General features: G+C 42.5%; 2 protein-coding genes across 2 annotated transcripts; one reads left to right on the forward strand and one right to left on the reverse strand.

The window, feature by feature from the left end:
- Positions 1–11,369: 11,369 nt before the first annotated feature.
- On the reverse strand, positions 11,370–12,956 carry LOC131023178 (uncharacterized). Its single transcript, XM_057952724.1, has one exon. The coding sequence runs from the start codon at positions 12,954–12,956 to the stop codon at positions 11,370–11,372; it is 1,587 nt and encodes a 528-aa protein (XP_057808707.1).
- An 8,627-nt stretch (positions 12,957–21,583) lies between these two features.
- Positions 21,584–22,948, forward strand: LOC131019494 (protein EXORDIUM-like 2). The gene has a single exon (XM_057948036.1). It carries the CDS (start codon positions 21,812–21,814, stop codon positions 22,700–22,702), a length of 891 nt encoding a protein of 296 aa, XP_057804019.1. The 5' UTR covers positions 21,584–21,811; the 3' UTR covers positions 22,703–22,948.
- Positions 22,949–24,457: the final 1,509 nt, after the last annotated feature.

Below are 24,457 nucleotides of genomic sequence, written 5' to 3' on the forward strand. Positions count from 1 at the left end.
TCTGGAACTCAGCTCTGTCGACTCTAGGATTCAGCTCTGGTTTGGGATTGTTAGCTCTGGCTCTGGCATGGGAAATCCTAGGGGTGAGCATCGGTTTGGTTCGGTGCAAAACCGAACCAAAAATTCAAAACCGAAAACCGAACCGATGCTCAAATTTGGCACCGAACCGCACCAATCATAGGTGCCAAACTGAACCGAAACTGAACCAAAAAAACCGTCGGTTTCGGTTCGGTTCACCGAACCGATGGCAAATTTCACGTCTGAAGAGGGTCTCCGGGAAACTAGAAACTGGAAGAGGGACGCCGCGGCGACATGGACAGGCAGAGGCAGGCAGGGACAGCTGGTCTGGGCTGGAGTCGGCGACGAGCGAACAGTCGGACACCGGGCTGGAACGGGAGAGTGGGAGGAGCCGAAAATAACTACATAATCCATTTTCAACAATAACACCACTAAATCAACAATAACACCACTAAATCAACAATATTTCAAAGTTCACTAAATAGATCTGCAATAACAATATTGAAGTTAAAAAGGGGAAGCCGAAAAACTTACCGTGAGGGTAGGCCGCATCGGAAGGGGAGTCTGAGCTGTTGGCGACGCGGAGGAGTGGCGGACGAGGACGACAGCGGGCAGTCCGCAGTCGCGCCTGGGAAGGGAGATGTCGGACTCGCCTAGGCAGGGGGCTGTCGCACCTGGGCAGGGGACAAGGACGGCAGCGGGCCTCGCGCCTGCACACGCGCCGACGATCGCCGGACTACCGGAGACGGAGGGCAGATTTGGGAGGAGCGGCGCAGAGTGAGAGTGTAGAATGGGAGGAGCCGAGCGGCGCAGAGAATGGGAGAAGACTTAGGGTTTCTTAGTTTAGGTTAAAAATAAAATTAAATATATTATAAAATATAAATATTTAATAAAATAGTAATATTAGTCGGTTCGGTTCGGTGCAAAACCGAACCAAAACTTCAGAACCAAAACCGAACCGAATTTTTTTGGTTTTTGAATTTTGGAACCGAACCGAATCGACCAGCAATAGAATTGGCACCGAACCGCACCAATATGGTTCGGTTCGGTTCGATTTTGACTATCTGTTCGGTTTTTGCTCACCCCTAGGAAATCCACTCTGACGAATGGACTTCAGCTCTGCACAGATGAATGCCAGCTCTATCAGCTTTAGCTCTGGTTTAGTGAAAGTCCGCTCTGTGGAGATTGGTCAGCTCTGGCTATAGAACTCTACTCTAGCGAATGAAATTTAGCTCTGGAAAGTTTAGTCAGCCAGAGTATGAACCGCACCAAAAGTATAATTCTGATCCAAAATCTCCAACATAGCACTCTTCCTCCAATTAAATTAAAATCTCCTACAAAGCATTAAACAAACCCATAAACGCACCAATTTCCAGAATATTTAACTCAAATTTAGCACACTCAAATCCCCAAATTAATAACAATTAGGCATAAATCAGAACTAACAGAAAATAAAATACTTTCATTTAACATTGAAGGTCCATACGAAAAGCAATCTTTGCTCAAAACCAACTTTGGGCAGAGCAAATAAAAATACGATAAAAACAAACTAAACTAAGCCGTGACAACAATCATGGCTACCCAAACTACTCTAATGACTACATTGTGATGATTGTAAAGTGTACAAAGTGTCAAAGTGTAAGAACATCTCCAGCCTTCTTCTGGGTGTAGAGGTATGCATATTTATATAGAGAATGGTAGTGGGCCTTGGGCCAAGTCCATTCAGATTAGGGCTTCTGGGCGCATTAGCTAGGGTTTCTGGGCGCAGCCAAGATTGCTGAGATTTATTCTCTTATGTGCTTAGCCCAATCAAATATGCATCTCATACTTTAGCAAGTAAATCAGGTTGGATCCCCCTATAAAAGGTAAGTGGATTTTCGTCTTCTTCTTTCCTTCTTTTGATAGGTGTGCGCTTTGGGTGCGCACTTTCCCTTGTACGCCTGGTTTTGCCCCAAAGTCATCATCATATTTCTCTGCTCAGTTTTTGCTCGAACTCTGACTTGTTGATTTGCCCTTGAACACCAGCTTTTGCCTCAAAGTCAGCGTCAAGTCTCTGCTCAGTTCTTGCTCGATGTTTGGCTTGCTGCTTTGCCCTGGATTCTGCACGGTACTTGGTCTGGGCAAAAGTAGTATGATTGTTGTGCCCATAAATGATCTCAAATCCTTGCGTCTTTTGCAGCATGCAGCCTGCTTTGCCCAAGATCCTATCCACCTGCCCTATTGCCCAAAATGTGTCCTCCCAAACATAAAAGACACAAAACACACAAAAAGAAGACTCAATCTAGACCTAAATGACACATAAAAAGAGCACAAAAAATGGGCTCGTCAACGTTCAATGTCTACGGTGGTGCGCTTGAAACCGAAGGCGTACAATAAGTTGATGCGTGTAGGACCTGAGAAGTGGGCCCGATCATAATGTCCAGTGAACCATTACAATTTTCTTACATCTAATGCGGCCAAGACTTTCAATGCACGTTTGCTATGGGCCAGACCTCTTTCTATATGCTCCATGTTAGAGGCAATTAGACTGGTTCTCGAGCAGTGGTTCGATGACAGACTTGTGGCTGCACAAGCTAGCGACGAATATCTTACTGAAGAGGCAACACAAAAGCTTAGTGTAGAGCTTACAAAAAGTCATCGTTACACTACCAAGAGGATCACCGATATAAAATACAGTGGGTTCGTGCAGGTGATCGAACTTCATGGTCGACCTTCGCGAGCAAAGTTTTGAATGCAATGAATTCAACCTGGACAACATGCCGTGTTTTCATGCAATCACTGCCATTACGTATGCTATTTTTATTTACTATTAAATTACACTTATTTGAGGCTAACTAAATATAAGAATTCTTTTTACAGTGAGGCGAACGATTCAGCGGATGATTACTACAAGCAGAGTTCACTAGTTAAGACATACCCTATTGCCGTCAATCATTTGCCTTCCTTAGACCACTACATTCCTTTTGACATAGCGATTGAGATCGTATTGCCACCTATTTCTGTTCGACATGCCGGTCGTCCAAGAGAATCTCTAGAATGGACCCGACATATAAAAAAATCATTGTTCTCATTCTAAAACCTAACCGTCTCTCTCTCTCTCTCTAGTCCTTGATCTTTGTTTCTTAGTCAGCAACGACGTCGTGGATTGCGCGATTGGACAAAAAATGAGTTGATCTTTGCCGGAGATGGTGACCATTGATGACTTTGAAGAGGGAGAATAAAGAGTTCTTCACAAATGGAGATGATGATACTCTTCCAAAGAGTATTGTGCCAAAGGCGAGTGGACGGCGGTGCTGCAGAGGTATCGGGGTAAGGCTGGAAGGAGATGAGAGATGAGCTTCAATCGGAGGTGGCGCTCCTCAATGGAAATAGAATTTGGTTGCAAAAGTGAAATGATTTAGAATTTGGGAATTTGAAAAATTATTTTCGTGTAGTTTGGGGATTTTCACAGGTGAAGAAATGGTTTTTAGGTCGTGTATGTGTGTGTTGTTAGAGAAAGTGGTGAGGCTGAGGGGAGTGAGGGCCAAAAGTGGCCAGGAGGACGATAGTGACCATGGTCGTTATTTAGTGATTAAGGGAGGCTCCGGAGCAATGATGTTGAGGTGATGTCATCAGAGCAGGGTAGGATGAAGACAGCAGCGTCAGTGTGTGTGTGTTTTTTCTGTGAGAGACGAGAGAGAGGGTGACCAAAGAGAGATGGCAGCGCCTGCTGTCGGCAATTTGGATAATGAAAGGGGGAAGAGTTGGTGTGTGTTGTGTAATTAGTGTATCTTAATAATGCTTAAATAACTTTCAACAACTCATTTTATTTCGTAATTACACACTTTTTAATTTTTGTGCCCAAAAGTAATGGGAAACTACTAACGGGACGGAGGGAGTACTATTCTTATATGTAAATGACATTTTCAATAAATGTAAATGACATTGTTTGTCTTAGTAAAATGATACTTTTTTATGTTCAAATGACACTTTCAATAATAGAAAATGATACTGATGTGCTCGAATTTTACACCCTTCAATCTTGCGAAGAGAGAAATTCACCTGTGGTGTGCGAGGGATCAAGAAGAAAGTCGAAATTGCTAAAGCCGAAGAAGGAGAAATTATGTTAAGTGTTTTAATAGCGTGTGTTACATGTATGACCGCATCTCCTATTTATAGACATAGGGGTAAATTAGTAATTACACGGTTGATAGTGACCCTGGCCGTTAGGAGGAATCTTCGAAGTTGTTATTGATCAGTTACGCTCCCCGCTCTTCCCAGCGCTGCGTGCGTGCCAGCCCTGAATCTTTCCTCCCGACTATGCCAACCCTGCCCAAGTCCTAGTGTTGCCTCTTCCCTGCTTCATTCCAGATCTGACCCTCTGCCCACTCTCATCTTCCCTAACCATGTCAGCCCTGACACCTGTAGCGTCCAAATCCTCTCTCATTGGCCCTAAAGCTTCTGCTCCTCATGTTTTCCCCCAAAAATACTATTCAAGCTCTTTTCCTCACTTTCGTTCCCAGCGCTGATGACTCTGGTGCTATCAGGTTTACCCTATGCATATTTTACTCCTCATCTGCTACTCTCCCCAGTCTGGTTGAGCATTCTCGCTACTTACGCTTAATTGGTTGTTTGACGCCTCCCCTTCATTTGTCAGCGCTGTTTTTTCTCTTCTATCGAGCATTAAATACTTGTCAGTTAAATGGGCCCCAGCCCATCTAATCATCTTTCCATTTTCAGAAAAATGCGTCTCTTTAGTTGCAACCCCCGTTTAAAAATGCCACGTGTTGCTCTTTGATTGGATCGGTGGAACCCTCGTTCTTCGCGCCGCCCTCACGTATATATATCTGTTCTTCGCCTTCATTCATCCATTTTTTCACCTTCGGCTTTCTTATTCATCCTCCATAGCTTTTCCGATCATTGTATGCTCCCGCCGCTAGTTCAACGCCTCCTCGATGCTTGCCGGATTTTATTAACTCCCTTCACGTTTTCTCGACTGGATTTAGGTATTGTTTCTGTTCTCCCTTCCTTGGGTTGTGTGACTGTAAACCTAGGTCGCCCCTTCTGTTTTTGAGGAGTTCTAGGTAGATAATCATAGAAAACCATATAAATGTCTTCCCACTCTGTCCCTTCTTCGATTATGAGCTTGAGGGATATGAAACGATTGGAAAAGGCCCTGCGGGGGCCTATCCCTGGTTTGACCTTTTGTCTTCCCAATAATAAATCCCTTGAAGGCCCCTCCAACTTATGGGAGAACAGTATTGTTCTATGGGAGCAACAAGCAGTGGCAGGGCTGCGCTTACCCCCACCCCCATTCCTCGTAGAAATCTGTAACTACTTTCGTATTCCCTTTTATCAGCTCGCCCCTTCAGCTCTGCGGAGAGCATTCTTCTTCCATATTTTGTTAAGATTTCATGGCTGCCAAGATACAGCAGAGCTGTTCTGCCAAACTCAAATCCTAAAGAAAACCAATACCCATTACAGCTTTTCCACCAACAAGAAGTTTAAAACCACCGTTATGAGCAAACTACCCTCTTCCGATAAAAAAATTGTACATAAATACTGTATAGTTTCCACAGATAAAGGAACATGGCGTGCATTTGCCGAGGTCACTAATGTGATCTAGTACCCAGAAAGGCACAACCGGCCGCTCTGCTCTCTTCCTCCCCCTTCTGACCATGACCTAGACATTTTTGATCGACTCAACTCCCTTCATTCTGCTAAGCCCTTCCCCTTCAGGCGCTTGGTAGAAAATATCTCAGTCCTGACGGCAAACGGGCAGTTCTCCCGTTTCCCCAATTCAAAGATAGGTAAGGAAACTATTTTTTGCTTCTCTCCCCTTTGTTCTGTTGTTGTTGTTTATGTGTTCATAATGATAAGATATGCCCAATGGTGACTCACTTTTTCTTGTCTCAAAAATGGATTGGATGGCAGACTGCGAAGGTCTCCTTCCAGCCCCAGCGATCGAGGATGCAGCCAGGGCTGGGACACCCAGGGATGACATTCCTCAGGATGCTCCCTCCGAAGCTGACACATACAAGACAGTCAGTGATACTCAGGAGTTCGGGGGGCCAACGGAGATCCCTTCCTCCATTGACATCCCCATGACAGAGGGCGTATCCTCAGTCCCGATTTCCTACACGCCTTTCCACCCCAGTCTTCGCCGTCCCAGCCCATTTTTGGAGCAAATCACCACATATCCACCGTCCACACAGGGCTGCGGGACGAGGATGAAGATGAGCCAGTTGAAGAGGAAATAGAGATCCTCGATGTGGAGCCAGTGTCTACTCTTCGCCCAGGGGCTGCCAAGATGGCTCCGAAGAGCGGTTCGTCTGGGCAAAGCTGCTGCCCAGGAGCCAAAGCTGCCAGGAGGTGGTCCCGAGGATCGGACTACCCTGCTGATCAGTCCTGTCTCTACCATGGAGGGGCGGGAATACTACAAACAAATGTTGGCCCGGGTTCACTCGGATGATCGGGCCATCGCTCGCAAGTTCTCAGGCAAGGCGCTGGCCGAATCGCTAAGCCACGCTTACATGACGGTATACATTCTCCCTTCCTTAGTGTCTTTGTGTCCTTCCTCTTATTTCTTTACTAACCCTCTGTGAATCCCTAAGAAGAGGCCCAGAAGGCAGAGGCTCTGCGTCAGGTAGAACTTTTCGATAAAGTGGAGGGAAATTTGTATGAGGCCAGGTCTGCCCTGGCCCTTAAGGAGAAAGAGGCCTCCCAAGAAGTTTCTCGCCTCAGCGAGGCAGAGGCAGAGCTGGCCCGTGCTCAGACCAGGCTGGCAGAACTGGAGGTTGAGAAGAACTTCTTGGAGTCTGCCCTTCAAGAGGTAAAGTGGGAGACTCATGAGTTGGGCAATAGATCCAAAGATCGCTACTCCAAGGAGTACGACGAGTCTAAGAGGCGGTGGAGAGAGGCCTACATCAGAGCCCACCAAGAGGGGTATATCTTCAGGGCCCGCGACCAACGACTGGAGTTAGGGTCATCAATTTCTCAAGATCCTGTTTGAGGGGACGGTGGACGCCTTCGGCAAAACTCCCGACTTTTTGCGGTGGTTTGTCCCTGCCATGGCCTATATGATAATGGAAATTGGTCGCAAAGGGGCGGAGATGACTGGAGCCACTGCCGAACAAGTGGCAAAGCTGGATCTGCGGGCCTTGATGAGGTCCTTGGACAACAGCGCTCTGTGCGCGAAGCTGGGCATAGACCCCAAGGCTCCTGTCAGCCCTGAATGGTGGTATCCAGCACTGGACTGCGCCCTTCAGCAATTTACGGTGGCACTCTACACTGAAGATGTACCCACGGAGCCTGTTTTCTCCAGCCCTTTTCTTGAGATCCTTCAAGAATTTGTGCAAAACCTATCGGGGGACAGAGCTGCGCCCCGGTCCTTTGCTGAATTTGGGCTATACCCTCCCCCCCATGCCTCTGTCATCTGACCTGTCTGGCCCCCTCACCTCCCGAGAAGAAGTCCTTCAAGAACTGTCCAAGTTATACAAGGACGAGGCCAACTTCACACGCTCTCTGGTCGGGGATTTGTCCAAAGATCCTGACCCTTTCCCCGATGTTGACGTCTCTGGATCCTTACCTATTTTCAATGAAGGTCCCTTCTCTGCTTCTTCCAGCCCTGGTCCCTCCGGCTCTGCTCCTGTCTCCGTTCCTCCCCAATCCGAGACTGCCCCTCCATAGATAGGCTAGAAAGTGTATATGTTTTCCTTCCAGATTGTGTGCCTAGATATCCCTTTTGATTCTGTATATGTACAAACTTAATATTCAATGTGAATTTCTTAACCCTTTTGCTATTCTTAGTTTATTTATTACGATAAACTTGTTGCTGGTGATAAATTGATTTCACTTACCTTGTTTTTATCATTTTCTCATTTGCTCGTGCTAGACTAGCTTTGAGAGCTTAGACTTGATCGATATTTAGAATTTTGACTCTCTTGATGCCCGCGCTAAGCCAGCTCTGGGGGCTCGAACTTGGGCGGGCGGCTCTTGAAATCTTGACCCTTCTGGATGCCCGCGCTAAGCCATCTCTGGGAGCTCGGACTTAGGCCATATATGAAAAATTTAACCCTCATAATGCCCGCGTTAAGCCAGCTCTGGGAGCTCGGACTTACGCAACTTCTAGGTTTTACATGCTCGCGCTACTACCAGTATTAAGATCCGGTGTGGGAAGCTGCCCACACTAAGCCAGCTCTGGGAGCTCGAACTTAGGCGATATTCTAAAATTTTCTCCCACTTAATGCCCATGTTAAGGCAGCTCTGGGAGCTCGCGCTTAGGCGACTTCTAGGCCCTACGTGCTCGCGCAACTACCAGCATTAAGATCCGGTGTAGGCAGCTGCCCACGCTAAGCCAGCTCTGGGAGCTTAAACTTAGGTGACATTCTAAAATTTTCTCCCATTTAATGCCCGCGCTAAGGCAGCTCTGGGAGCTCGCGCTTAGGCGACTTCTAGGTCCTACGTGCTCGCGCTACTACCAGCATTGGGATCCGGTGTAGGCAGCTGCCCGCGCTAAGCCAGCTCTGGGAGCTCGAACTTAGACGACATTCTAAAATTTTCTCCCACTTAATGCCCGCGCTAAGGCAGCTTTGGGAGCTCGCGCTTAGGCAACTTCTAGGTTCTACGTGTTCGCGCTACTACCAGCATTGGGATCCGGTGTAGGTAGCTGCCCGCGCTAAGCCAGCTCTGGGAGCTCGAACTTAGGTGATATTCTAAAATTTTGAATTTTTTATCCCAAAAAAATAGGATATGTATCGCAATGTAGTTAGCATATACGGGGTATACACCCCTACTCCCCCTAGTGTCGTGTACGTACTTTAGAAGTCAAGCACGATTATTTTTCAGCCCTGCAATTCTTGGTTGGTTAAAGATAAATAACACAGTATAACTGAGAAACGCTGTCACACACGGATAATTACCCTAAAACCAAGAATCTCATTTTATTAAAGAAACTTGGTCCCAAACCTCATTAAAGCCCCTGCGGGGAAAAAGTGTATTTGGTCTACAAAGATAGATTCAAATTGTAAGCCTTTCGAGCATAGAATTTCTTTAGAGTATTGATGTTCCAAGGCTGAGTGAAAGGCCTCCCTTCACTGTCAGATAGATGATATGCTCCACCTCCTAGTACCTCTGTTGCCACAAAAGGGCCTTCCCAATTAGGATCAAATTTCTTGGTTGGATGCAGCGCATCCGTCCGCTTCAACACTAGATCTCCCTTGTTAAATTTCCTAACTGTCACTTTTTTATCGAACCCTGCTTTGATGATGCTTTTATACTTTGCAGCCCTGAGAACAGTTGCGTCTCTGCTCAGCTCTATGAAATCCAGGTCTAAGCGTCGGAGCTCGTCATTCTGTATGGGGTCATAATGCAAGACCCTGTGTGATGCCAAACGTACTTCAACTAGTATTACAACATTGGAACCATATACAAGTGTAAATGATGCTTCCCCCGTAGCTGTTTTTGGATTGGTACGATGAGCCCAAAGGACCCCGTCCAGCTCTTCCGTCCATCTGCCCTTACTCTTTTCCAACCATTTCTTTAGCCCTTCACATATGGTGCGATTGGTAAGTTCCACTTGGCCGTTAGCCTATGGATGTGCTACAGATACGAAGCGTTGTACAATGTCCATTCTGTGATAAAAATCCTCCATCCGTTTCCCAGTAAACTGTGTCCCATTATCGGAGATGAGTACTCTCGGTGACCCATGTCTGCAGCAAATGTTGCGCCATAAGAACCTCTCAATGGTACACTCATCAATCTTTGTCACTGCCTCTGCCTCTACCCACTTGAAAAAGCAGTCCACTGCCACTATGAGGAAGCACTTTCCTTCCGGGGCTGTAGGAAGCTTCCCCACGATATCAATTCCCCACTTATCAAAAGGACAAGTGGCATACATTGTACCCGTGGTTTCTCCCAGGACATTAATGCGCGAGGCGTACTTTTGACAGACCTCACATTTCTTGACAAACTGCTTGGCATCTTCTGCCATTGTAGGCCAATAGAACCCAACCTTAACAATTTTCCTCATTAAATCTTTATACCCAGCGTGGTTCCCGCAGCAACCCTGGTGAATTTCCCTGACAGCGAATTGTGCTTCTTCCGGAGATAGACATTTCAATAATGGATGAGTAAAGGACCTTTTATACAATTGGTCATTGATAATACAATACCTGCCATAAAGGCAGCGCTGAAAGATAACCGGGTCAAGCCGTACCCCCATCTGCAAAAAGTGGATTATAGGTGTTTGCCAATCGTCCCTTATTTCCACGCTGAAGACACCCTGTACGCCTTTTGCACTAGGCTCGAAAAGCAAAGTCACAAAATCTGTCCAACTATGTTCGACTGCGCTAGCCATCTGTGCCAGTAGGTCAGCTCTGTTGTTTTGTTCCCATGATATTTGTTCAATGAGGCAGTCCTGGAATTTAGACATCAATTTCCTAGCCTTGACATGTCATGTAGCCATTCGGCTTTCCCTGATGTCGTACTCACCCAATAGCTGTTGCACTACCAATTGTGAATCAGATTTCAAATGCCTGGATTCAGCCCCCAGCTCTGACAAAATCCTCAAAGCTTTGACCACAGCTTCATACTCGGCTTCGTTATTAGATAAATGTTCATATTTATCGGTGAACTGTAAGTCATCGTCCGCGGGGGACTGGATATAGATGCCCACACCGCAACCCTCCTTGGTGACGGACCTGTCGACAAATGCCCTCCAGGGTTTCTATTTTTTCTGCTCTGGTGGTCTCTTGTATAAAATCTGCCAGTGCCTGTGCTTTGATCGCAGTCCCTGGTTCAAAATCTACATCGTACTCACTCAGCTCGATTGCCCACTTCACCATTCTTCCTGACAGATTTGGTCGCCCCAGCGTTTGTTTGAATGGCAATGACGTTCGCACAATAACCTTATGCACCAGAAAATATGGGCGTAACCGACGAGCCGTGACTAGCACAATCAGTGCTGCCCGTTCAATCTCGGAGTAATTCAGTTATGCCCCTTGTAACATCTTGCTGATAAAGTAAATTGGCATCTGCTGCCCCCGTTCTTCCTTGATAAAGACCGATCCTAAGGATTCTGTCCCCACTGCTATGCACAAGTATAGGATTTTGCCAGCTCTCGGCTTAGTAAGCACTGGGAGTTCTGCTAGATATTTTTTCAATTGTTCAAAAGCTTGTTGACAATTATGAGTTCAGTCGAATTTCGTTTCTTTCCTCGAAATTTTGAAAAATGGTAAACACTGATCTGCCAATCGAGAGATAAAGTGCTCGAGTGCCGTGAGTCTCCCATTTAGCGTCTGCACCTCCTTGACATTCCTGGGTGGTGTCATGTTCATAATAGCCTGTACTTTATCCTTGTTTACCTCAATGCCCTACGGGGTCACTCGATAGCCCAGGAATTTTCCAGTTCTGACACCGAATGTGCATTTCTTCGGGTTCAACATTAGCCTGTTCTGTGGGATAACCTTGAACACCTCCTCCAGGTCTGATGGGTGAGAAGTGGCAGCTCTGCTTTGCACCATCATATCATTGACATATACTGACATGATGCGCCCGATTTGATTTTGGAAAATTGTATCCATCATGCGCTGATACGTTACTCTGGCGTTCTTAAGCCCAAATGGCTTTCTCGCAAACCCAAAAACCCCGCAACACACCGTGAATGCTATTTTTGCTATGTCTTCCGGGTGCATGCTGATCTGATGGTAGCCTTGAAAAGCGTCCATCATGGACAATAACTCACACACAGCGGTTGAGTCTACTAAGTGATCTATACGGGGCAAAGGATAACAATCCTTTGGGCAAGCTGCATTTAAGTCTCTGTAATCAACACACATTCTCCATTCTTTTTCTTTCTTCTCAACCATTACTGCATTTGACAACCAAACAGGGTATAACACTTCCACTATATGACCTGCTTGTAACAGAGCTTTCACCTGCTCCCTGATCGCCGCGTCATTTTTTGGTCCAAAATGCCTTATTTTTTGAATAACCGGCTTCTTTGCTGGATCAACATTCAAGCGATGCTCTGCTAGTGTCCGATCAATCCCTTTTAGATCGACTGTGGTAAAAGCAAACACGTCGGCATTGCGCCGCAAGCATTCTATCATTTTTTTCTTCAGGGATGGAGACATCTCAGTTCCCACCCGAGTAGTGAAACCTGTCTTTCCTGGGAATAGCTCCATCAACATACATCTGTCATCAGTTGAAATCATTGGTTGCTTTTCGGGAAACCTCCCGATCTCCTCTATCTCAGCTTGTTTGGCTGTGTTTCCCGAGCTTCCTCCAGCTCTGGCGATCTTCTCCGCTGGCCCTCCTTGCCAACTCTGTGTTCTTTTGGAGCCAACCGGGGCCGTTAAGCTTTTGACAAAACACCACTCTTTTGATGTGATTTGACTCCCAATCACTCCCCCAACCCTGTCATTTTCAAGCGAAAATTTCATCTTCAGGTGGTACATAGAGATCACGGCCTGAAAAGCATTCAACGCAGGCCGCCCAATGATGATATTATAACTTGGTTTTGGAAAATCTACCACTAAAATTTTTAGGATACGAGTTCGCGAGGCCCATTCCTTTCCCCACGTCATTGGTAGCTCCAACGATCCTAGCGGTAAAATAGATTCTCCCGTAAAATCATACAGTAGATTGCCTAGCAGTTTCAAGGTGGCATCTAGAGCCATCGCTATCAAACGGTCTTTGTATATTATATTCAGAGCGCTACCCAAATCTACAAATATGCGATGCACAGTGCAATACGCTACATCCACAGATAAGACTAAAGCGTCATCATGTGGGTGAACCAGCCCGGCGTGATCCTCCGGCCCGAAAGAACTACTCGGCTCCCTAGCAACGCTACGAACACTCATGACCTGACTGGGCATAATTCCAACCTTGCACGAACGAATGTTTTGCTTCCGCGCCCTATTGGATATGGGCCCGTTTTCTTCATCAATAATCATATGCACTTGCCTCTTTTCCTCGCGGGGCGGAGGAGCAGCCTTGTGATCATCTCCCTGGTTTCATTGTTCTCTCCCAGCCCTGGGATTATAATCATTGCCCTGCAGGTATGGTGGTGGTGTCTGTTTTACGAACTGATCTAGTCTTCCTTGCCTTACCAAAATTTCTAACTGATGGCGAAGGTGCCCACAATACTTTGTAGGGTGTCCGTAATGATTATGGTATTGGCAGAGCAGACCATTCGGTTCAAGCTTAGGAGCCCCCGCAGCGAAGTCTCACGGAGCCCTAAACCAAGGTTCATTCTTGATTAAGTGAAAAATCTCCTCTTGAGGTTTGTTCAGCGGGGTTTGATCAGTAAATCGATTAACGTTATTCACTCCTCTATAAGTTTGCTCATTGCGAGCGGGCTGGTATGCTGGCTGCGCCTCTTCCGGCAGCACTCATGGTGGCAATCCCCTGTACGGTGCTCTCCTTGCGGACGAGTGTCTGATGACTCAGCTCTGCTTTCCACTTTCTTGGGCTTATTGCCACTGTATTCTGTCTTTCAAGCAGCTCTAGCTTCCTCAAGTTGTATGTACCCCGAGAGCCGGGCCAGGATGTCATCAAAGTCCCGCGGTTGCTTTACTTGCAAGTTATTAAAGAAAGCTCCAGGTCGTAAACCATGTATAAAGGCATAGCCCTTAATTTGAGATGCCTTGGTGAAACGAGCGGCAAACTCCTTCATAGTCTCGGTAGGTTCTTGTTTTAAGTTCATCAATGACATAACAGTTTTCGCAGCACGCTTAGAACTTGCGAATTGGCACATGAAGGCGTTATGTAACTGTTCAAAAGAATGAACCACTGCTAAGCCATCCCAGTCAGTGTAGTGGAGAAGATTCTACATTTAATCCCTTTCGTATACTGATGTAACGTGATCATAGTTTCAAATCTTGCCATATGCACCTCCGGGTCATCGGATCCATCGTACTCCATGTTAATGGGTTTATAATGACGCGACAATGGATCTGCCAAGATGTAGTCTGAAAACGGACTTGACCCTGCCCTAGCAACAGATTCAGGATAGTACTGGTGACGACGACTTTCTCTTTTTCCCTCACCTGGAAAGCACTGACTGGTACGCTTACGCTTACTTTCGCCAGCCCTGCTGGCATGTTTGTTTTTCTCCTTCAGATGAACATGCCGATACTGGTGACTCTCGGCCCTAGAGTGGGTGGAATCCTCATACCGTCCCCTTTTTCTTGAGACAGCCCTGGTTTAATCTTTCTCTTTTTCCTCAATCACTTCTTCCAATTCTTGGAGGTTTCGTTGCATAGCTGAGATCTTCCTTGTAACTGGACTGGATCCTCCAACGCTGTGGCCTTCTCTCGTCGTTCTGTGACAGGTCTAGTTTGACTGGAAGTGTCCCCAATATCCTCAATACCCTCCATATCTCCCGGGAACAAAGGTCCCTGACGACGCATATTCCTGACTTTTTCAGCCTTGGCCTCTCCCGCTCCTTGTAGGGGAATAAGGATAGTGCTTTTTACCAAGGGTGGTGGATTTTCAGTTGATAGTACCCCAGGAATAGTTTGAGTTGGCAACCCTGAAGTCCTTAGCCCTGCGATTGTTGATAGCCCCAAGTTTAACGGTGGTGCTAACATTCCCAATGCCTGTCTCATGCAGGCTTAGCTTAGAAAAGACAGCATCTGTTCAGTGATGGTGACATTAACCAGTCCCGTTCCCTGCGCAATCGATCCCTGTTCAATTGGAGTCACCTACAGCCCTGACAGAACAGGCCTGAGTGGGCCAATTGGTGTGAAGTCCTTAATCCTGATTCCCTCATTAGTTACGGTAGCAGCTGTATTAGGAGCAGGATCCCTGCCCTCTCCCGCGAAATCCCTCATCAGATTTTTTATGATGTTTGTGTCCTCCATGACCTGTGAAAACAAAGTTAAAAATCCTGAAAATAATAAGATAAGGTAAATTCCCCAGTAAATACGTATTCTTATTTGCAGAGAAAGCAGCTCATAATTCCCATGAAGAACTCCCATAAGAAGACCAGTTTCCCCTCGATACAGAGATCATGCAAGAAATTTCCAAGAAATCTGATGGATCTGAGGGATCTCTGCCGCAAATAAAGCGACAGAAAAACCCAATCCTGAAAATTCCATAGATCTACAAACAAAAGACTCCCAACACCACAAGAGATATGAATTTAAACGAAAATCAGGGCAACGAACAGCATACCAACACGAAAAATACGTAAAATTTGAAATTATCTAATATGCACGTAAAATTAGGAGGACCCAAGCAATCACCCAACCACGGAGCCGATCAAAACACCCGAAAACACCCACAAATAAATGTATGTGCCCATCAGACCCAAATTCTCGGCAAAGATATACAACTTTTGCCAAGAATTTCGAACAAGCAAAGTTCATGCATGAATTTCTTCAGGTCTTAAACTCGATCCGAATTTTCCACTGACGACGCCAGTTGATGTGCTCGAATTTTACACCCTTAAATCTTACGAAGAGATGAATTCCCCTGTGGTGTGTGAGGGATCGAGAAGAAAGTCAGAATTGCTAAAGCCGGAGAAGGAGAAATTATGTTAAGTGTTTTAATAGCGTGTGTTACATGTATGACTGCATCTCCTATTTATAGACATATACAATAGGGGTAAATTAGTAATTACACGAATGATAGTGACCCCGGCATTAGGAGAAATCTTCGAAGTTGTTATTGATCAGTTACGCTCCCCGCTCTTCCCAGCACTGCGGGTGTGCCAGCCCTGAATCTTTCCTCCCGACTATGCCAGCCCTGCCCAAGTCCTGGTGTTGCCTCTTCCCTGCTTCATTGCAGACTTGACCCTCTGCCCACTCTCCTCTTCCCTGACCATGTCAGCCCTGACACCTATGGCGTCTGAATCCTCTCTTATTGGCCCTAAAGCTTCTGCTCCTCATGTTTTCCCCCCGAAATACTATTCAAGCTCTTTTTCTCACTTTCATTCCCAGCGCTGACGACTCCGATGCTGTCAGGTTTACCCTATACATATTTTACTCCTCATCAGATTCTTCCTCTGTCCACGAAAAGTATGTAAATTTTACCATTTTTTGTGTTCACCAAAAGTATGGCACTTTCCTTTTTAGGACATGACCCCACATTTTTCATTAACTTTTATCCTTATAAATACTCCTTATTTACAAAAAAACCATCTCAAATTCAATCTCAATCACACATCTCATAAAATGGTGGGACCCTTTCTCACTACATAAAAATCCTCACAAATTTTATTAAAACCTATGCCCAGCAAAAGTGTTGTACTTTTGGTGGACCGGGGGGAGTAATTTTAATGTATGTAAATGATAGTACTTTGTAGATTGTATTTTTTATAAAATAAATGATATATGATAAATGACACTTTAATGCACACAAATGACACTTTTAATGCACACAAATTATACTTTCGAATGAAACTATAAATGATACTTAGCAAATAATAAGTTAAAAAATCGATAATGAAAAACTAAAAACATTAAAATAAAAGAGCGTTCGCTTATTTTTGTTTAACACGCCGCAAGTGTACGGGTGCAATTGAGTATAACATCAAGCAAGGGCGTATTCCACAGAGATTGATTCCTAATGATTACTATCATAAATTATTGTCCTCTATTTGGATGACATAAAATAAGATTTGATTTTTAACAATTTTATAAAAATAAAATTAAAAAAGTAGGTAAAGGGTAAAACTATGAAGAATAAATATCCCAGGGCTATGGTTTCAACATATTTAGAAAATCAAACAAATCCAATTCAATAATTCAATGACAAGTTCTTCCTAAGATAATCTCAAAATTAGTCTATACCCACTACCGTGACATACAAACCCTGGATTACATGTAAGGCTACCGTCTCCAGATCACTCTTAAACATATAACTCCTAAAAGTTCATAGGATTAAAGTCCTCACACAAGTTTCAAGTTCATTTGACTAATATTGACAAGCATGTTCTATGTTCTTAGTTCTGGCAATAATAATCATCTCCCGATATCAAATTAATGCCAATTATCATGCAAAATTTGTGGTCAATCAATAAAGCAAACAATAAGCACAAGAGCACAAAAGGATAAAACAAGTCTTGATTAATTGAATTAAATAAAGTCAGGAAACCATCATCAGTTTACTACCAAAACCCTAGGATAAAAGATTACCAGCCACACATAGACACACGAACTAGCAATGAATAATCAAGAATAAATAAATCATCCAACAATTAAAACCCGTAAAGTTGTGATTAATCTACAATTCTTACTTCCAATCTTCGGGTTTGTCGTCTCTTCAAGTTCTCTAAGTGTAAATATAAGCAAAGGTAAAGGCTAGAGTGTTTATCTTAAAGCTTTCAAGGGTTATTTATAGGTTAGGATGTCAACCACAATACAGAGCTCGAAAATACTGATAAAAGCAAAAAAAATTCAAAAAAATGCGGACAAAACAGAGAGATTGGCGACCGGACTAAGAAATCGGCGATCGTTGTTTTTCGGCCGTCGTTTTCCACTACTACGCGTGACTTTTTTTTATTTCGGCCATATCTCATTCGTCCGATCTCCGATTTGCGATCTATTTGCGCCCACAAACTCGTATCAAGATGATCTACAACTTTTATTTCAAACCATTCTTCCAAATTCTTCTTCAATATTTCTGTAAATTCGCTCAAACAACCAGGAAGTTACAAGTTCTCGACAATAAACTAATATACACTCAAATAAACAATCAAACACACAAAATCTTCACAACTAAGCATCAAATATGACATACCAAGAGGCAAAAATGCATGTTTATCAAAGAAAAGACTAAAAGAATAATAAATAATTAAAAAATTTAAAAAATTGGACAAAAGATTAGAAAAAAAAATCTGAGCAAAAGAAATTAAAAATAAATAAAAAAAATAGAATAAAAGAAAAGACTACAAAAATTGATAAATATGCTAAAATTGAAAATGGAACACACAACATGTAGGTAATAAACCATGAATGTAACCAACTCAGCTACATGTTATTTTGGTAATTAAACTCATTCATTTAATTTATATAGCTAACTAATACTTCTTCCGTTTCAGTTAAATTGATCAATTTATTTTCGATACGAGATTTAAAAAATTAGTATTTTAAATGTATGCGGATGTTTCATTGCTTGTATTTATTCCATATTAGAAAATTGATCAACTTAGTTGAGACGATCCAAAAAATAATATTGATCAATGTATGTGGGGCTGAGGGAGTACTATCTATGTCCCGTCAACTAAAAGTGTATCACAATTACCTGATTTGGGTTCACAAAAAAATATACTCCCTTCGTCCATGAAAGAACTTTCCAGGAGGGAGTAGCACGGATTTTAAAAAAAAATATTGTTGAGTGTATTGAAAGAGGATAAAAGGTAGTTGAGTGTATTGGGAGTGGTGAAAATATGTTATAATTAATATTGAGAGTTGTGACAAGTGAAAAGTAAAAGGATTATAAGTGGTGGGGTATAGTCAAAAAATAGGTAGGAAGTTCTTTTGTGGACGTCCCAAAAAGGAAAGATAGGAAGTTCTTTCGTGTACGAAGGGAGTACTTTATTTTTGACATGACATTACTTTTTCTTTTTACATGACATGACATCACATTTATATTGACATTTTACAAAAAATAGTATGTGGTCCCTATCTTTTCTATACACATCAAATAAATAGCTCCTACACACTTTATACTTTTAACCCTTTATGCTTAATCTTCTTGCCCAAAATAAATGTGCCGAGACAAGTGGAACGGAGGGAGTATTTTCTTAAAACTCGTGTCCATCAAGAGTGGTACACTCTTTATGGATGAAGGGAGTATAAAATATGGGCTGAGCGCACCTTGAGGCGGAGCCTTGAGGAGTGTGCCTAATGATAGTGATTAATGGATTAATAAAAATGAAAATTTTATTTTTAAAAATAAATTAGAAAAATATGTTAGGAACAAACAAGAAAAAAAAAATTATTTCAGATATTTCAGAGAGGGAGAGAGTATACATTTAGCATTAACATTATTTAAATTTGAAATGTTTATTGATTAATTTATATAAAAAAGAGACTAGAATACAAAAAACAGATATAATCGGATGGTTAAACTTCTTCCTTTTAAGTGTTTATTACTTGATTCTCTCTCTCTTTTTTGTTTATTGGATTGCATTTTCCTAAAAAATATAAGGGGTGGAACTGTAGAGTATTAATGCATTGGAGTTTGCAGAAAGCAAAGTCCCTTAAACCTCATGTCATCATTGAAAATTTGCAGATGTGGGCCCCCCCTCCCATACCTTGATTTTTTTGTAACAAGCTTGCCTCACCCTAGTTTTCAGTACGAGTGAAGAAAGGATCCTATACTAACCGGGAGAATTTTTACTCCCTCCGTCCCACGAAAAGTCCCACGAAAAGTGGTGCGTATTTCTTTTTGGGTTGTCCCATCGAAAGTGGTGTATTTCCTTTTTTGGCAAAAATTAGATACCCCTTATTTTTCCTTAATCACTCTCTTATTACATTCTCTCTCCTATTTTATCACTTTATTATCTTCTCTCTCCTACACACTTAAAACAATAATCTACAACTCTTTAAATCTCGTGCCCAAAATAAATGCACCACTTTACGCGGGACGAAGGGAGTACTATAAATGAGATATTCAATATTTTTATAAAATAAACTAAATATAATTATACATAAAAATTTATGGAATAGAGTAACACCTTTGCCTTTTGGTACACCACCTACTTAATTTCTGTATAGATATATTTAGGGTTAATTGCATCAAAATACCTGATTTTTTTCCAAAATTTGGTTTTTTGACAAATTTTTTAATTGTAGTAAAAAATTTAGCTACGTTTCAATTTATTGCAATGTTCGTCCCGCGTATATTTTCGGTCAAATCCATTCATTTCCGGCTAATTTATTTTAGCTATGTTTCAATTTATTGCAATGAATTTGAGACGACAATGTTTCATTACCCGGCACGACATGCCACCTAAGCTTTACGGAGGTCCACCTCAGCATGGATTTGACCAAAAATATACGCGGGACGGACATTGCAATAAATTGAAACGTAGCTAAAAATTTTGCTACATTAAAAAGTTTGTCAAAAAACCAAATTTTGGGAAAATGTCAGATATTTTGATGCAATTAACCCATTTATTTATCCCCGATGATCTCCAAAACTGTAAAGAGGAAAAATAAAAAGTACATTGATAATTTCTACTAAAATTGTGCATTTATCTTTTATTTCAATGAAATTCAATCCGATGAGATAGAATTATTATGGTGTATGTCAGAGTCAAGATGCAAAGAAGGAGCTGCAACCTGCAAGTGCACCATTACTCAGCAATTTGGGGCAGGTAGGGGGATGCCCTGCCCGAAATACCTAACCCTCAACCACACCCCAACTATTTAATTCTGCATTAACTTAATCATTGTTTGCCATTATTTTAAAAGTGTTTTACTAATTCTAGTTATCGGCAACTTCTCAAATGTATTGCAAACATGCTTATAACTTGGTAAGAGATGAATACGAACCAATATCCGAAGTTGGTGATTATATTTTCGTTTTCATTATTTAAAATAGTTACTGTGTTAATGATAAAATTATCCACTTTTGCTAGTTATTTTTATAAAAATATATAGAGAATTTTCACTTAAAAGTGAATAACAAAAAAATATTTAAATATGACAAAAATGGGTGGCATCTCAAGCTCATGCTGGAAAACAAAAAAAAAAATTAATTTATTATTGAAGATATTAAAAAACAAAAAGGTGAATTACCAAAATTGATGTGATATTTAAGGGCATTTCCTTTGCATAATTGATAAAATATACTATAATTGAGTATTTTTTATCTTTAATAGTAGGATTTTTTCAATTTCACATTTTTAATGAGATAGATATAATACTCCCTCCGTCCCGCGAAGCGTGACCTACTTTCCTTTTTGGGTTGTCCCACGAAGCTTGACCTGTTTCCAAAAATGGTAAAAATTTTACCCTTTATTCACCTTTTCACTTTTTCACCTACCACACTTAACACACAAAATATCAATTTCTTAATTTCCGTGCCGAAAAAAAATGGGTCACGCTTCATGGGACGGAGGGAGTACGAAATTGACTTAAATAATATAAATGATCAAAGGCTTTGAGATATACTCCCTCTGTCCCAATAATGTCCCAAAAAAATAGAACACGCAAATTAAGAAAATTTCGATAAAGTAATAAAGAGATAAAATAAATGACCAGAGAAATATAAAGAGCAATGAAAAGTAAGAAAAAGATAAAATAAATAAGATAATAGATAGAGATAATAGAGTAAAATAAATTATTACCTTTTTGAGTTGGAATATTATAAATATTCCATCCGTCCCACTATAAGTAACACTCTTTCTATTTTGAGTGTCCCACGACTCTTTTCTTTTTGGATAAAAGTTTTACCCAAAAATAAAAGAATACTAAAATTTGGAAAGTTACTATGGAGACGAAAAGAGTACTAAAATTTCAATCGAACAAAATGAATAAATAATTAATTTTATTAATTTTATCTATCACAAGTTATTCAAATAAACACAGTCTAAAAGATTATTGGTGGATCAACCCTAAGATCCATGGGTCCAATTGAATCAGCTTCAGGTCAGGCGCAAACCCATACACAAACACGGACGTCAACATCACCTGCAACGCGACGATCCATGTCATCAAAGAAAACATGCCAGCCTGGCATTATATTCTCTCACCCAATAATTTTACTCCACGTGTCCAAGCGATGTTGACAATCCCCTCCACCATATAAATAGCAGCTGCATATCTTCTCCTTTCCTGAAAACGTAAAAACCATGGCAGCAAATGACTACTTTGCTCCTCTCTTCCTCATCTTCATCTCCTCTTCCATGGCCGCCCTTGTGCAGCAGCAGCCTCTGCTACTCAAGTACCACGACGGCGCCCTCCTCAAGGGCACCGTCACCGTCAATTTGATCTGGTACGGCACCTTCACCCCCACGCAACGCTCCATAATCATCGACTTCCTCGAATCCTTAAATTCTACACAAACCCCCATCCCCTCCGTCGCGTCGTGGTGGAGTACAACGGAGAAGTACAATTCCGGCCAAGCCGCATCCACCGCCGTCGTCGCCACCAGGCAGTTCCTCGACGAGGATTATTCCCTGGGGAAATCTCTCAAGAGCTCCCAAATCAAATACCTAGCCGCAAAGGGGGGCCACGCTAACGCCGCGATTAACGTCGTCTTGACGGCCAAGGACGTCGCCGTGGACGGCTTCTGCATGAACCGGTGCGGCGGCCACGGGGCGAGCCGGGGGCCGGCCCGGTTCGCGTACGCCTGGGTGGGCGATGCAGAGTCGCAGTGCCCGGGTTACTGCGCGTGGCCGTTCCACCGTCCGGTTTACGGCCCGCAGGCGGCGCCGCTGGTGGCGCCGAACGGTGACGTCGGAGCGGACGGGATGGTGGTGAGCCTGGCGGCGGCGCTGGCGGGAGCGGTGACGAACCCGTTCGGGGAGGGGTATTTCCAGGGCGAGGCGGCGGCGCCGCTGGAGGCGGTGACGGCGTGCGCGGGGGTATTCGGGTCGGGCGCGTACCCGGGTTATGCTGGGAGCGTGCTGACGGATGAGACGACGGGTGGGAGCTACAATGCGCACGGGGTGAATGGGCGGAGGTACCTGCTGCCGGCCATGTGGGACCCGCAGACTTCACAGTGCTCCACGCTTGTCTGAGAAAAATGAGATGTGAAAAAGGGAACTACTTTGTGAATATGGGATGCTGACGCGGGTTGTACTTTGGGCTACGGGATGTGTGGATATGTTGTTGTAATGCATGACGTGTTGTACATTGCATTTTATGATCTGATAATGAAACAGTTGGGTACGTGAAGCCAACTGTATCGTGTTAATCATGTTGTTTTTACTAAGCCAAAAGAAGGAAATGCTTTATGGTTGCTAGGAGGATTAATTGTTTATTTCTCTAATTTTCAGTATTTTTTAATTTATGTTTCTACATTAAAAAAATTATTGAGAAGGAATGAATTTATTAAACTAAAGGTCTATCAAATACTAAATGTAAATTAAGGTGCATAATATAGATCGATTTGAATATCGAAGTTGTCACATAATAAAATTTGTTGCTGCTGAATTACTAAGAGCTTCTCCACTCGCCAGTACGAGTGGAGGATCGATTTGGGTCGAAGGGAGGAAGGCTGCACTGGAGACGCGCCCTGATGCGAAGCCGTGTCTTAGCCAATACACGGGTCGAAGGCGAGAAATGTGTGGCGCGTCAGGAGGACGCGCCCAATTAAAAAAAAAATCGAAATTCTATTTTTTAATTATTGTAATGTTTAATTTTATTTTTAACGAAATTGGAAATTTAAAAATAAAAGTATAGAAATATGAAATTTGTGGAAATGGAGATCTAAGACACCCTCTAAGCACAATGCATTGAAGAGGGGTGTGTCTTAGGTGAGGACCACCATCTAAGACACCCCCTAAGACACCATGCATTGGAGATGCTCTAATGCCTCCACAATTCATTTTTACATAAACCGACCTTGTAGAATGAAGAGATACGAAAGCGATAACGAGTGTGCATGTGTTGATCTAGCAGTAGATGGTTAATGCTCAATACGTACCCGAAGTCCTAGATTTGAGTTTATCATCGTGTGATTTTTAAATTTCTTAACTAATTGTATAATTTATTAAAATAAAAAAAACTACGATTCAAATTTAATCTTCTGGACTATGATCATTTGCCAATATTTAATTTGAAGACGAAAAACTGCAGAATAATCACACAAGAATAATGCTAACAAAACCTTGTGTGTGTGAACACTGTAATAGCAGCCTCCCTTCCCTTTCTTTCTATTTATAATCCTTAATTAATGTTTAGGGCTAGGTTTTAAAAGTCCGACCCAATATAAACTAATTATATAATTCCAAAAGTGGATTATTTATTCCATAAAGTATCCAATAGACATTATGGAGTAATAAATAATAGGGTAAATGTCACTTTCTGTTACTTCGTTTGGCCGAATTATCAATTATGTCCCAATTTTTCGATAGTATCTAATTGGTATTGTAACACCCTAATCTAACTAAAGAATAAAATATAAATTAAAGAAACTATTTAACACATAACACTACTAGAAAAACGCTCATAGATAACGGATTTTATCCGTTATCTATGAGCAAAAAAACCGTTGTGTATAGTGGTGTTATCTATTATAGGTGTCATACACAACGGTTTAAAAACCGTTATCTATGAAGGGAAAAGATAACAGTACAACCACACATACATCACGGTTATAAAACCGTTATCTATATTGATTATACATAACGGTTTTCGACTGTTATGTATTATAATTTATCCGTTATCTATTCCATAATATATATTTTTTCATATTATAGTTAACAGTTTTTTGTACTTTTTATAACGGTTTAAACCGTTATCTTTGTAAGAAAAAGATAACGGTTTTCGAC

This window comes from Salvia miltiorrhiza, chromosome 4, assembly GCF_028751815.1.
Source record: "Salvia miltiorrhiza cultivar Shanhuang (shh) chromosome 4, IMPLAD_Smil_shh, whole genome shotgun sequence".
NCBI lineage: Eukaryota > Viridiplantae > Streptophyta > Magnoliopsida > Lamiales > Lamiaceae > Salvia > Salvia miltiorrhiza.

Excerpts from the sequence above, each read along its gene's own strand:
- LOC131023178 (XM_057952724.1), bottom strand. The coding sequence starts at position 12,956 with ATGATTATTGATGAAGAAAACGGGCCCATATCCAATAGGGCGCGGAAG.
- LOC131019494 (XM_057948036.1), top strand. The coding sequence starts at position 21,812 with ATGGCAGCAAATGACTACTTTGCTCCTCTCTTCCTCATCTTCATCTCC.